The sequence below is a fragment of the Solanum stenotomum genome, chromosome 2 (assembly GCF_019186545.1).
Source record: "Solanum stenotomum isolate F172 chromosome 2, ASM1918654v1, whole genome shotgun sequence".
Classification (NCBI taxonomy): domain Eukaryota; kingdom Viridiplantae; phylum Streptophyta; class Magnoliopsida; order Solanales; family Solanaceae; genus Solanum; species Solanum stenotomum.
In genome coordinates, this window is record NC_064283.1 from 5,668,926 (window position 1) to 5,684,382 (window position 15,457).

General features: G+C 36.3%; 4 protein-coding genes across 7 annotated transcripts in view; 1 reads left to right on the forward strand and 3 right to left on the reverse strand.

The window, feature by feature from the left end:
• Window positions 1-15,457, reverse strand: part of LOC125857041 (ergosterol biosynthetic protein 28) — a 257,213-nt gene that overhangs the window by 6,564 nt on the left and 235,192 nt on the right. The gene's annotated exons all lie outside the window — the stretch shown is intronic.
• On the reverse strand, window positions 1,237-3,442 carry LOC125857033 (uncharacterized). Its single transcript, XM_049536702.1, has 2 exons — window positions 2,528-3,442; window positions 1,237-2,163 (listed from the first exon to the last, which is right to left on the reverse strand). The coding sequence occupies exons 1-2, from the start codon at window positions 3,157-3,159 to the stop codon at window positions 1,443-1,445; spliced, it is 1,353 nt and encodes a 450-aa protein (XP_049392659.1). The 5' UTR covers window positions 3,160-3,442; the 3' UTR covers window positions 1,237-1,442.
• LOC125857046 (50S ribosomal protein 6, chloroplastic) lies at window positions 7,595-8,187 on the forward strand. The gene has a single exon (XM_049536719.1). The coding sequence runs from the start codon at window positions 7,646-7,648 to the stop codon at window positions 7,979-7,981; it is 336 nt and encodes a 111-aa protein (XP_049392676.1). The 5' UTR covers window positions 7,595-7,645; the 3' UTR covers window positions 7,982-8,187.
• On the reverse strand, window positions 8,930-15,273 carry LOC125857036 (inositol-tetrakisphosphate 1-kinase 3-like). Of its 2 annotated transcripts, XM_049536705.1 has the most exons (10): window positions 14,725-15,273; window positions 13,453-13,534; window positions 13,080-13,112; window positions 12,291-12,411; window positions 11,976-12,068; window positions 11,637-11,744; window positions 11,356-11,532; window positions 9,779-9,834; window positions 9,591-9,675; window positions 8,937-9,478 (listed from the first exon to the last, which is right to left on the reverse strand). In XM_049536705.1, the coding sequence occupies exons 1-10, from the start codon at window positions 14,910-14,912 to the stop codon at window positions 9,405-9,407; spliced, it is 1,017 nt and encodes a 338-aa protein (XP_049392662.1). In that variant the 5' UTR covers window positions 14,913-15,273; the 3' UTR covers window positions 8,937-9,404. The 2 variants fall into 2 exon arrangements, with proteins under 2 accessions (XP_049392663.1, XP_049392662.1); XM_049536706.1 differs by lacking the exons at window positions 13,080-13,112; window positions 13,453-13,534; window positions 14,725-15,273 and adding an exon at window positions 12,564-13,009 and having other exon boundaries at window positions 8,930-9,478.

Consider the following 15,457-nt stretch of genomic DNA (forward strand, 5'->3'; position numbering starts at 1 on the left):
CAAGCATGGACCTTAACTTACCGAACTGGCTTAGTAAAGTAGAAATCATTAGCTGTCAACTGTTCATAGTCAGCAGTGGAAGAGGGCGTAGCTTTGATTGCTCAAGTTGCCCTCTCATGGTTGAATGTGAAAAAGAATTTCTTTTGTTTAGCAACAGTCTTATAAGGATGATGCTTCCCCTGTGCCTTATCAATAATTAATAAGGAAGACCGGGCTAAAGGTAACTACTTTTTGCTCACCCGGTGAAAGGCATAGTAGGTAAAAAGGCTATTGGTTGCTTTACTTCCTTACCTCGGGTAGGTTGAAAAAGCTGCTAAGAAGAATAGTTTTCTTTTCTCTTGCGACCTTCCACGCCAAGGAGGGTTGAAGGGATCGATCCCAATAGCCTTTCACGAGGTGCGTAGCATTCTTTATAGCCGTTACGAAAGCTCCCGAAGAGAAAGAGGTCTTTGCTGCTTGACTGCGTGAACCAGGTCCAGGTCTTGCTTTTGGCATTCCCGCTGTTGACGTCCCATCGAGTTAGCTAGTTAAGGGTTAAAAATCCGACACAAATGGTTTGGTTTGATATTTGAAAAACCCGAACCAATCCGGCCATGTACACCCCTAACTACAACATTGGTCCCCCACCACCTCACTCACCCACACAAACCACAAAACAGTTGGCCTTTCTGCTACTGTTGCACCAGATATATACATATTATACACCAACACCACTCTATAGCTAAATAGGTCCCCCCACCCCAGCCCACCCTCAAGTCATTTTTGAAAAACTAACTCAAATACAATATTTCCACCTTAGCTTCTTAAAATCTATGTTCAAATATATCACATACTTTATTTTCCTTCCAAGTCAGTAGCATAGCTGGCAAATCCCTACCATTGTACCAAACCACAAATTTTCCCATATTATAACAACATTACAGCTATCTCCCATATTAAGCACATTAATAATCGTTTCAAACTACTTGCTAATTACATAGTTTACGTACCTAACTCGCAGTTTTCAATGCTTGCGTGCACGCACGTTACCCCTCATATCCGCTACACATCATAATCAAATACTAATCCTTAATCATCTCATTTAGGTAAATACAAGATTTCAACAGTATATCCATCAGTTTGTAACTAAAAACTACTAGTTGCAGTATTGGGACATACCAACAACCAACAAGTATGCTAAACTCGAAAGCAATATTTGACATTGACAACCTTGCAATAGTGCAGAGAGTTTACAAAGAGCAACACACCAATTTAAGGCAAAAAAAGTGCTCTGTCAGTCAAATCCCCCACAATCTCTGTACATATTGAAGAAAACAGCCTAATAATGTTCGTTAGTAATACTAACAATCAACTAGTGACCGACGATATCTAAAACTCATCGCCACCATTTACCACTCACAAGTAAAAAAAAAAAAGGAATGAAAAAAACAGTTAAAAGAATCTCAGGAGAGTAAATCCTGAGGGGGACACAATTCTTTCCTAAGCTTTTGAGAGAAAAGCCTGCAAGCATCAATGCTGAGATCAATGGCAGCTGACAAAGCCACGAATGCCGCTGCGTCTTCCGTGCAGTTCACGTGTTGTACGCTAACTTCCACTGTAGGTTTACTGCACTTACTTCCACCTTCACCTTCCACGTTAGCCGACATCACAAAACCTCGATACATACAATAAGGCCATAATCCGTACCCAAAGTCACCGCTTCCTCTAGGGCTACACGCCGGTGACGTCGAGTTCACAGGTGTCGACTTCCCATTCGTTGACACGCTCGTTCCAAGGTCTATCACGAATTTTCCACCTTTGCTACAGCTTAATGTCGACTCGGCTAACACTATTCCAGTTGCGGCTGAGTCTGGGATTAGCTCAAACCGGTAGCCAAGCCCGTCTGCTGAACCTCGTTCGCGCCACGCCTCCAGTCTACCCCATGGTTTCCATGTTCCGTCACCTGGCCGGAGAATTAGCCATGAGCCGGGGTTGGACCGGCTTACCCTGTCTGAACCGGGCGAAGCAACGAAAGGTGTAACCATTGACGCAGCGGCGACTGGTGAACCGGAGAGATCGTGGACTGTAATTGACCATCCCTTTCGCTCCTTCCCTGGTCGCTCCCTTTCGCTTCCGAACGAACTTAACCATCCTCGTGAACTACTATGCTCCAATGGCAAAGACCTGCAAAATGCAGTTCCGATTTCGTTAAAAGAAATTGAAAAACTCGTGAGTAAAAAGTGTTCCGAGGCGTAATGGAAAAGGGAGAAAAAGTGGAGTATCTTTGCTTTAAACGAAGTAGGTATCTGTTGAAGATTTTTTCCAACTACATGAAGAAATGACTTCTAATTACTGACATTGGAAGCTACTTTTTAAGCTTTAATTAGGAATCGTAAAATTAACTATCCCGTACAATTTGAACATCTTTTGCAATTGAATACTGGAAAATTCGAATCGTTTATGCGGCAAATGTAGTGTGAGCTCTAATTGTGCAAGTCAAGCCTGTCGGTATCAGAACTAAAGTTGAAAAAGAAGTATCGGAACCAACCTGGACCTCTGATTACGGTCGCCGGGGGTACGGAAACTGAATTTGCATGTGAAAACAGGTTGACGAATATTTCCTTGAATTTGAAATACTTGAGGACTGCATTCCGGTTCTCCGTCGAACTGAAACACGAATCTCGGGTCGGGTTCCGCCTTAACACTCAGATGAAACTGAGCACTACAATTCTTCGCTTCCTTTCCTATCACAATCCAGCCATTGTAAAATAATACTGACCTAGATTCTGTTCCCGCCAGATCCAACGGTACATCAACCTTCCCTAGCAACCTCCCAGAGTTCACACCACATGTTGACCCTCGCCTGCCGGTGTAAATTGAGATTTGAAGGTACAACTTCCCGCCGCCGAACAGAGACTTTGCAACCAGCTTTTCGAGATCAGACTTGTTCAGATGAAAACTCGCCGCATGACTTTGTATCTGACCGTCCGGAAACTGACTCTCCGGTAAAATGCACGGTACAACCGCCGTCTGGAGAGGAAAATTCTTCAACTTGATTTTACAAAAACACGGCGACGACGACGACGACGGATGCACGACGGAACGAGCCGGCTTCGAAGCAACCGGAATTTTTAACGCTAAATTACAGACACTGAGCCTCACGAAAGGACACGGATCCATTCTGGTTTGTGCCCACACTCAGTTTCGCCAAGTTCTGTAAAGCTAAAGGCAAGATTGAAGAACTAATAAGCGAAGCGTAGGATAAAGAAAAACACTAGTGTGCGCCGTTGTTGAGAAGAAGTTTAAATAGAGTCCATAGGGATTTGTGTGCAGAATTGGCTCCACTCGAAAATACTGTGTTCATCTGTAGGAAGAAGACGACTCTAATAAGCTCCTTTTTCGGTAATGTAAAATCATAAAATAAATAAAAAAGAAACTTTGTTAAATGGAATATAAAATTATTTAATTATTTGTTTACAAATATTCATTGTACGGAAAGGAGTGGTTTATTTTAGCTGCTAAATAGAAACTCTGTTCGTGTGGTTGGATTACAGCTGTGTACAACCTGGAATGGCTTTTATGCCAGTAGAAGTTTTCCAATTACCAAATTACACTTATGCCTACTCTTAAAATGACTTTTATACCCTTGGGTTGTTGTCTATCGGGTCCCACATGATGATCTCCTAACAAATTGAGACTGAGGAAAAAATGCAATACATGATTCTCTTTTTTATCTTATTATTATAACAGCAACTTTAATGGGTCGTTGCCTACGGCGGAGCGATAAATAATTATAGATTTTTGAGTTTAAATTTATATATATTATATTATGTAAATAATAATAATGCAAAAAATAATAAGTGGATAACTCAAATATCATCTAGCTACTAAACGATTTCTTATTATTGTTAATATTTTTTTGAGTAGATAGTCTATTGAAAATAATTTCTTTATATTTTCGAGATAAGAGTAATGTCTTTTTTTGGCAAAATCGTCTTATGAATTTCTAATGTATAGCTTTTTCAGTCTTTCACTTATAGAGTTACACTAAATATATTGTTGTTTATATAAATATCATATCTTGGAATTATACAGAATTTGTTATTATTGTTATGAGTATCTTTGAAACGTGGATGTCGTCTTTTTTATTAAAATAACGTCGGCATGAAGCAATATTATAGTTGTATGTATAGTTATCATTATAAAACTTTTCTAGAAATGACTTAAATTAAAAAATTAAGCTTGGCGGATTTGATTAATTTAAGGAGAAAAGTCAGCAAGAAGGATTAGTGGTATCCAATTAAGTATGTTAGTAGCTAATCATGTTTGAGGGGTCAAATAGAAGAGGAAATAATTGTTTATGAAATCGTCAAGAAAATATTGTAATTGATCACCAGCTTAGCTAGCTGCTGCTGTCAATAAATATTTAATAATGTTAATATAAAAGGTTTGTGATTTTTTTTATGTTACTCTATAGTTGTTAATTGCTATTTTTGTCGTTTGTTGTGTTATTGCTAATACTTGACTACGTATTGTTTAATCAAGAAAAAATATAATCGTAGGCTGTAATCTTGCCATAGTTAAATCAATCTAACTTCCTAATTCACCGATTCCAATTATTTTCAAACATCTGATTCTAAATTTGAAAAATGACACGAGAAAATAAGGGGAAACAGTAAATTTTGTCTCTTAAATATGGAAATAGAATAAGTTTGCTCTTCGTTTGAATTTAGTTTTATAGTCTCTTTGATCAAATTTTTGAAAGGTCGTAGTTTGACTAAGTTTTAAAAAGAAAATAAGTGATTGTTGGAGATATTTTTAAAAAACACTTTAGAGAAAATACACAAAGCACTTTTAAAAAGTTTAATCAAATAATAATTATTACTTAAAAAATATTTTAAAATTTATTAGTCAAACATAAATTAATTCTCATCAAAAATATATTTTTTAACTTTTCAAAATAAATTAAATTTAGAAGTTTGTCAAATATGTTATTATATGCCTTTATTGTTAGTGAACTGGTTAAAATTTGCCAAAGTTGAGTAAATCTTGAGATGCTCACATTAATAACTAATAAGAGCATCAAATTTAATTCGAAGACAAAGTTAACTTAAGCGTAACATTCAAAGGTATAGCCTAGTATTCGTTGAATTGAGTTAAAATTTATGAGATCATAGATTCAAATTTCAATCTAATCTACCCTTGCCTTGACAGACAGGATTAGTTGATACCTGTTGCTGAATCGGACACCACAATTATAAAAATAAGAAATTAATGCAACTTTATTTTTTTTTCCAATAAAACAAAGCACTAATTGCCAAAATGCAGCTAGATGTACTGGGCTATAGGATGTTTTGGGCTGATTAGTGTTAAGCAAGAAGTTGGTCAACCCATTAATCTTGATGATCCATATAAGTGGGGGAACAATAAAGGTCACGGACTACAAATGGGATAGACTGGCATATAATAACTCACAAGGCTAACAGTAGATGCAATGAGATTTATATGTTTGTTCTTTTATGTGTAAGAATCACACTCAGGTGTGTTTTGTATGACCTACTTGTTCTGAACTATCTTTTTCATCAATTTTTTGGTGGTCGTGTTTGATAGTCTTGTAATATATAATTGGTTGAGCATCTTTACCATCAACCGATAGGTTGAGTGAGCGGTTAGTGATTGAGTCACGTTTGATGGATAAAAAACACTATTGATCCTTCTGGAGTGGGGGTAAGTGATTTATATACATTAGTAAGGAGAGTAGAGATACGTGTAAACTCAAGCTCTGCCTAAATTAACAACTAATAGCAAAAAGTGTTATTGTGGTAATGAAAATCTAAAAGTGAAATTTTACTTCAATATCGCCGACAAAGGCAGGAAAATTAAACTATTTGACACCAATTGAAGGAACAATTTAACCTTTTCGAAGTAAAGTTATTTCCCTCAAACATGTCACCTACTAATAGTCAACATTTACTTCTTATAGTTATGTCCAACATACAACTACTATACTGCATTATATTATACAACAACTTTTATATTAATTCATATAATATCAGAGAAAGATTAAAATAGGTATGGTAATTATGACTAGTTGAAAACATTACCAAACATGCACACCCAAGTTGAGGAATTGTGTTCCAGGATCTTTATATGATTATTACTCATTTGAATTCGATTAGGCTGTGTACTTTTGACTATTCTCGTTTTTCTAGACCCTTTTCTGAATTATATTCACCTAATTTATGTTCTCAAGATGATTTCATAAACTATTCTTCAGTCACAATGACCTTTGGGTCTTCGACGGGGAATTTCTAGTAAGTGCGAGTTATCAACTCACGTTATATATCGTTCATCTTCTGTCGATTGAATGATCCGGTGAAATATTCAGATCGATACGGATACCGAAGGAATTACGCTATAGTTTTCAGACTTAATGCTATAAATCTTTTATTTTTAAAAATATATTATTTAAGTCAAATTCACCTCAAGGTGCAGACTATAAAAGATGTTGGAGGGTTTGAAGTCTAAACCACAAGACTACAAATCAATACGTATTTTAAATAATTAGACCGTGAATTTATCTAAATAATTTAAAGATCTTTTGTTACAAAAATACACACACACATATAAGCTTGAACCAACGACTCACCTAGTGAAAATTCACAAATAGTCAAGTCCACATATTTTTCTTAAGAAATTTAGAATAGGGGTTATTTCTTAAAGTTGGGCCAAAATATGATCATTAGGAGCTATTTCTTATAGGGAAAATTGTATGAAATAGCAAATTATCAATTTAAATTAAATGCGATAGCCATAGTTTATTTTAATTGTAATTTGCAGCAAACATTTCCTATTTTTGTCATCTGATTCGATATACAATTAGCCATTTTCGGTATACAATTAGCCATTTTATACATTTTATAAAATGCGTTTGTGTTCGTATAAAGCGAGAGAAAAGTGTATATACAAATACAAATACATATATTTTCGTCCTATACACTTATAATTATATAAATACAAAACTTATTATACAAATTACAATGTATAAATGAATTTATACAAAACTGAACAATTTGTATAAAATTTGATGTTTGTAGCGAATTATACAAATCAAAAATTCCATAGCGAACATAAAATTTGCTATGGAGCGCAATTATGCAAACTATAGCTATAACATACAAATATGATTTTTATGTTTGCTATATGTGAAAGTTGTTCTTTCTTATAAAATTACATGTTTCTTTTTCCTTACAAATGAGTTGATTTTTAATTTTTGTCTTTCAATGATTGAACTTATGCCTACTGGGGCATAAATTCTTTAGAAACTGAAGTAATATATGAACATAAATTGGAAAATATTATTATAAAAAAATATAAACTATGATAAAATTATTTGTTGCAAGGCACATAAATTAAAGACCAAAACTAGAGAAGCAAAAGTGTAAATGATCCGAGCTAAGATCCCTCAGATTTATTTGGGCCAGACCTATTGTTGTTCTACTACATCCAACACTCAAATAGCCCAAAAGGTTATTAGGCCCAAATCCCAAACGACGCCGTAACATTAGCAGAAACTGAAATCATCAGAAGATAACGAAGGCAATCCACTTCAAAGGTTCCATTAAACACAGCCAGAAGAAGGAAAAGCTTTGTAGAGAACAAAAAAATGTCAGCCTCGGCCATATTCGGGTTGCAGATGGCGGTGTTGCCGCGTTCATCAACTGTTTCAACCACCGGATTCACCGGCGGAGCCACCAGGTTGGCGGCGGCACCAACAAGTGTTGGGGGATTGGTAATTGAGTGCTCATCTAGGCCACAGAAGAAGGCCACAGCTCACCATAAGAAGACACGTCCACGGAAGACTCAAGCTTGGGATATTCGACGTGGACCAGCTGTTTATGCTCCGTTACCTCCCTTACCATCGGAGTGGTCATTTGCCAGTGATGAATCGGGTCAACCCGCTGCCGCCGGAGTTTCAGAGTCCGACGCCAAATCTGAGTAATTTTTCTGTAATTTTATAATTTGTCATTTCGGCATTGTATAATGGTGTTTTCTGTTTGATACTTTGGGGAATTTTCAGCCCGTTCAAATGCTTAACTTATTCAATTACAGTCTTGGCACAATTTTGTATTGAATGATGCTCTGTGAGGTGACTCGAAATGTTTTACGTCAAGTTTTTAATCTGTTCAGTGTAATGAATTTTTATAACAGTAGTAATGTTAAATTGCCACTAGATAACGTATTTCAAGAAAATGTCGTAGCTTATAATGCATATTCCTAAGGCGAAGTTAGGATTAAAAATTTGGGGTTTCTAAATTTCGTTAATAACTGTCAATCAATTTTCAAACCCATGAACCCTTACTAACTCCACCTCTGTTCTTATGTATCGGCCAAATCCCAAAGCATTTGAGTATACCTGGCAAAACTAGTCATCTTGTTTGTGCAAAATAACAGCATAAGTGTAATCTTGAGATCGGATCAGGTTTAGGAGGATAGTCGGGTTTAGGAGGATAGTGTATACTAGCTTTACTCCTACCTTGAGAAGCTAGAATTTGTTTCCAATAGACTCTTGATTCAAGTAAAGTATTAAATATGTAAAGCAAATATAATGAAGAATCGAATGTGATCGGACAAGGCTCCTAGCAATGGAGGAAGGGGAGAGGGGCTAAGCGGTCTCGTACTGAAAACAATGAAGAAGAAAATATCAAATAATATAGAAAACAGTAGCAATATCAAATACACTTCTTTAACCACTGTGTGCTGGGCATCCTATGTTTGTTCCAGCAATGAGTATGCATCAAGGCATATACACTCATTCAATTACACTATGGTGTGGTCATCTTGACTAGGTTCTAAACATGACAATCTTAAAATTCAACGTATGCAACTTTTCCTCTGTTAAAAAACACTTTGTTGAATCGGAATCCTTTCAACATGGTTAACTATGTTGCAAAAACCAAAGTGATTCAGAAACATTCAGATCAACAAAACACGAAAAACCAAGCTATCCAGTAGATTAGAAGAACCAACAATGTACATTTTATGTTCCTACTGTTAATGGCATATTTACAAGGTGGAAGCAATTATTTGCCCTTCAAACATAGGCATGTTCACCCTCCAGCCAACATTTACCAAGGGCTCAAGCTATCTTTAATCCGCTAAATCTATCAATTATTCAAAGACAGGAAACGAAAGAGACCCCAAGCTCAGTAGATTGAAATTGTGTACCCAAGGAGCAAGCTTCCAAAATAGCAACCATTATCAAGAGAGCTCCTTCTGCACTTTCCACCAGTGTCTCCGATCAGCTTATAGAAATTGCCACAGAAATCTTTGCAAGATTCTATCATCCTCGTGCTAGGGGAGGATTCCTTCCCAGTAGTTTCATTTAAAGTAATAGTTAACGAGGAGCAGATTTTCGCAATTTCTCATTGTTTCTGCTTCACAAGGCTCAGGAGAAAATCAGTGAATATGTGCTCATACTCTGGCATTTTCCCATAACCTGCAGCATGGTATAAAAGTATTGCAATCATGACTTTCTTCAAAAAGTGGTGCACAACAATCAAACTACTTTATCCCAAAAGGTAAGTAATTCTACTAGAGGGATTTCTTACCAGGAAAGTAATTAATATCTATGACATAATATCGGTCTTTGGTTCCAAGCTCTCTAATTATATCCAAGTTGAAGAGACGGAGACCCTGCACAAACATTGCAATAATATTTAGGAAATTACCTTATGAAGCAGCAGAACCACAACTTGAACATGATAATTTATGGAAAGAGAAACAGAAAGCAATATACCAGTCTACGTCGAAGTTCCTTAGCAAGCTTCTCAAGTAATGGCCGCGGAGGAAGCTCTGCAAAGGATAAGATGTTAAAGAAAATCATGACCAACCATCCAAGATTTACTTCAGGTCTCTACACGTAGATATACATAATTAAATGCACCAGTACACAATATGTCATCCCGAGTAGAATGGTATTCACCTAGGTAAGATGGATGTCACTGGTCTGATCCAGCAACATGAACTAAATACAGTATGTAACAAATCCCACACACCTAAGAGTTCCAAGGCAATACCATTTTGCCACATACGAAGAAGCTTTTAAGGATTTCCAAACACTTTGTATCTCTTTAGTTTCTAAATTTCAAACCTCAGATTGAGTGTCCTATCTGTGAACTACTTCAAATGGCATCATACACCAAAGAACCATCACGACTGGATGGCCCCCTTCCTAACCAATCATTTCTTGTAATCCTCTCATAAAACATCATCTAAGTATGATCCATTTAAAGCACTTCCGGAAACAAATGGAGGAAGGTTATTAACCAGAAAATGATCTTTCTGTTCCACATAATCAAAGACCTATTCTGCATTGCAAGGTTTTAGGAGTAAAATATTTGAAAGCATCATCTTATTTGAGTTTCTTAGTAAGCAAGTGTTTAAAATAATAGATGAAATGTGAAAATGTAAAGTATCACCTTGAAAATGTCATCACATCAAATTTGAAACATAGTTGCATAAGTTTGAATTATTGAAATGAAAAGAAAGCACGATCGTTAGAATTAATATAATAGCAAAAATGTTCTAGTATTGAGGCAGAGACTGCAAAAATTGTAAAGCTTATTGTTGGCGGTAAAAGATCAACGTTAAAGGAACCCATTCCAGACTCCTGTGATCCCATGATTCAAAAGAATTAGAAGCTCATGGTCCTAGAGAAATCTCAACAAGACAAAAACAACTCTAAGACAAGTCATATAAGATAAGCATCCTTGTTAGGAAAATCTCATATCCAGTAATGACAGCGGCACATTCTTCCTAGCTCTTGGTGATCTATAGTGCAAGCTTCTAAAGAGCTTTAAAATCATTTGACTGGTTCATAGAAACAATTTTTTTTTAAAAATAAAAATAAATTTTTTGGACCAAAGGCCCGTTTATTTCTCATGAAATTATCAACACACATCTAGGCAAGTAATTACCCGTTTTAAACAAATGCCAGAGAGCCCAAAAAGGAAATAAAAGGACAGCTTGGTTTGGGAAAGACCAATATTGCCATTTAAACCAAGTTGTCCTTTTATTTCCTTTTTTGGGCTATCTGGCATTTGTTTAAAACGGTCTAATTACTTGCCTGGATATGTATTGATAATTTCATGAGAAATAAACAGACCTTTGGTCCAAAAATAATAAAGAATTTGTTTCTATGAAACAAATTCAATAAATGAAATAAAAAAATAAATATAAGAAGCACTAATTTTTCGTCTGCTTTATTCTTCTAGTGTATGCCAAAAATTTGTGCATGCACATATCTAAAGCAACCATGATGTATTTGATGTATCGAGAAAGAGAAAGTAGTCACTGAGGGAAAAGATGGCTCACCCCCGACAGAAGGGTCTAAATCTGCTTCATCTGCAGATGCAGCAGCACAAGAAACTCTTGGGAATCGAAAAACCCCAGGGTTTTTTGACAGCTCACGCTTGCTAACATCAGGTAAACTGAATCGTCTAACAACCTTAACTGCTTCCCCAACAATGTATACTTTAAACAGAATTCCTCCTACAACCACAAGAAAAATATGCATAATCATCAACAAGACGACTTATAAACATCTGCACATGGAATGGAAGGCACAAGTTCATTATTTCAAATAATATACGTACCATGGTTGATAAATTCCTGTAGCACAAGTGGGGGTTCTAGCATCCGAAGAGAGAATTTGTCATAGGCTAGAGACAACTCATGGGACTTAGCAGCCAAAGGCTTTGCAACTGAGAAGATAAAAGAAGCCCAATTCAGGAATTTCATGAACAGATTACTTTGTTTACATACTGCTCAAGTTTGAAAGAGATCAGTTTCAAATTATTCAGATGCTTGTCCCCAGTAAGTTACACAGTTGCAATTTTGATGGCTACAAGCGAGGTACAGATCTTATTGAGTTTAAAAAGTGGCAACTGCCCAAGGATCAGTTGATTAAAGACGAATGAGGAGAAAAAACATACCAATAGGTAGTCTCAGATCAGCTTTACCTACTGCATCTGGAATAGATGAAGAATCTTTCTCAATAACCAGTTGCCTGGGAACACCAACTTTCCCTGTCAGGCAATCAAAAATAAGTTAATCCATTTTTTCACTGATAAAGTAAACCCTACTCCTCAATCCCCCTTACTCAGCAGCCCAGCATTTGGCCCTCTTCCCACTTCTTCAAACCAAGAACAAAAAGAAAATGTGGCAATCCCAGTTCACACAGCTTCCCAGGTCCAAAATTACTGCAATCAATTGTTCTCAAATAACCATGAACAGACGGGAAATATTACCATAGGTGTCCGACAAATTCAGGTCCGCAACATCTTCAAGCATGTATTGGCGGTTGTATACCTGCTGTATGGCATCCGGAGGGTCAAGAACTGTGACATCTGGATGCGTTAGCCTATAGTCCTACACAGAGAGCAAAGAAAAGAGCTAAGGAGAAAAATAATGGTGGTTCTTCCTATACACTCAGTTGATTAAACTAAAAATAGGCCCTAGAGAAACAAACATCAGTAAAAAAGCAGAATAAAAACAAGGTGAACAGAGCACACTGAGTTCACCTTTTCCAACAACTAGTCTCTGACAAAACTAGTATGATCCCAACTACTAATACGCCTCAATCCAAGCAACTTGGGGAGCATTAGAGCGGCACTTAAAAAGGAAATATACCAAAGATTAAAAGCATTGATTAGGTTAGTGCTCTCCTCTTAAGCTGATATGAGGATTGTGATGAGCCGCGGAAAAAGTAAGATCCATATATGGAAACCAGGAATCCTATCTGCAATCAATCAGCTAATCTGCCCACGAAGCTAAAGGCTTTTAACACAATTACCAAGATTCATGACAGGGGAAAGAGCTAGCAGTCTGCAAGTTATGTCAGATAGAACAAGTTTAAGCAAAAAGACAGTTTGTCTCAGCAATCACTGCCAAAGCATGTCTAATCCACTCAAGTAATTATGTATATTGTAGCCTACACTTATTACAGATTTGTCTGAACGATGCATGTTAGCTGTAATCAACAGGACTCTGTAAAACACACACATACACACACAAAGAAAGCTTCCAAATGAACCAACCTCAAGAATACGCCGCCACTTGCTTCCTGACAACTGCAAGGAAGGAGCACAAAAATGTCAGGTAGAGATGGAGGGCACCATATTACAAAATGACATCTCCCGGGGACAAGCTATAAAGGATTAGGTATGCAAGCATATACACACAAGTAACATGTTTCAGAACAGATATTTGGTGATATGCCTTTAACAATATTACAAACAAAGTGTAATCCCACAAGTGGTGTCTCGAGAGGATATAGTGTATGTTGACCTTACCCCTACCTTGGGAGGTAGACTGTTTACGAATTACAGGATTACTATTAGATCACAAAGAATACATTCCCCTAAGAGGGAGAAATACACAAAGGAATTAGAGAAGGTAGAAAATATGGACCTTATGGAGCACAATGTCAAAAGGACCTTGATCTGAAAGGGGTTTGCTCTGATCAATAGCAACAAATAATATTCCCTTACTCCTGCACAATAAATGAGCAAGGTTAGCCACTAAATTGCAATTGTTTTCTCAATCTATGTGACAAAACTTGAGTAAAAGAAGTTGCATGGAAAATTGAGTGACACAAAATCAAGGTAATGGCATGGCGTGGATGGGGTCTTCATTCATCAATCTTAAGTGTATGTTCGGTTCTGGTTCTACAAGACATTCACAAGTGTAGTTCAATGGTCAACTTCCCATTTCAGACAGAAAGCACGAATGATAAAGCAACCACAATTCAAAGTACGTAAAATTACTTGCACTAGATAATGGTAATTGATGAGGCAGGACCAGGCAGGGGAAGCTTAAGTGGGGCAGCTATGGGAGACTCTAAGCTGAGGTAGATGGAGTTTAATCCCAAACAGTAAAACAACAACTACGCCTCAGTCCAAATAAGTGGGGATAAACTATATGAATCCTCATTTAGTTATTTAAGGTCATATCATATCATCATAACAGTAAATAAATAAAAGTAAAAATTAGAATGTCTACCATGAGTCCATGACTAATTCCTAACCCACTACTTCCCAAATGTCAAATTAGCAACAGCATTGACTAAATTACAAACAGGTCATTTTAAGAAAGCGACTAGTAAATTAATTGATATTTTCAAGAATCTAAATTTTTTGTAGCAATGACGTATGACAGCACCAAAAAATATCTGTCAGAGGTTACTATTCCTCCAAAATATTCTCCAATTATGCTGGCCACATGAAGTAAAAGAATATACTGCCAGAATTATAATTATTCCAAACTATCAACTGTGCAAATTAAAAGACCTCACAACTTCAAGGAAAAGCAACCATAAAGTAGTAATGAATCTAAATAATAAAATTTTCAACTTTCAACCACAAAAAAAAGTCATTTCTCCCTGCCAAACAGTCATTTGGGAACAAGTGTTTTCTGGACAGGACAGAGTGTACAACAACAACAACAACACCATCAAATATGTAATATACAAAATCCAGATAAACTAATCCTAATGTACACTTCACAAGAAATCAACAGAAGAAACAAACATTCAGAAAAGAGAAAAAAGCAAGATAAACAGAAAACACCCCCAAAAAAATACATTCAAGCTCCAATAGAGTGTGTGATGATCTTGCTAAAACTTTTACACAAAACAACAAGACAAATTTACAATTAAAAAAGAAAAGAAAAGACAAAGATTACCTAGCTAGACCTTCAAGCTTAGGCTGCAAAAAGCTCTTAACTTTCTTAGAAGTAAGAGCATAACCCACCACAACAAATTTCTTAGACTCTGGTAACCCTCCACCAACCATTTCCCTCTCTTCTTCTTCCTCTTCTGTCTTGTAATCTTCCTCTTCTTTGTACCCCACTATCTCACCCCTCATCCTCATTCCCTTTTACAGATATTTTCACCCCACAAATCCCCCTCTCCTTCTTTCCACACCAACCAATTCAAGAACCAAGATTACCCAAAATATAAAATGAAAAAAAGTTCAAATCTTTAATCCCAAGAAACCCAAATAGTTAAAGTTAAGATCTTTGAACCCCCACAAACTCCAATAGAAAAAAAGATAAAATCTTTTATGATTTTCAGTAATTCTTGAATGGCTACAAAAGAAGCTGCAAGAAGGGAAAAGGAGAAAGAAGAATTGTACAGTGAGGGGGTTTATTTATAAGAGAGAAATTGGGTATCCACGCGTAAAGTTTAGAGAAGGGATAGCAAAATTTGTGGGTTGGTGTGTTATTAGCTGTAACAGTGAATACCAGAATGCTGAAACGTAACGCTTAGAACCTGCTTTTTATAGGGGATATCAAGTACTAACTTGGTCTACTAAATTTTGAACCTATATCAAAAGAATAGGAGAAAGTTTATTTTTGAAAAATCCTAAACTTAAATGCAATAAATTATAAATTTATTTTATTAATTATTGGGTCA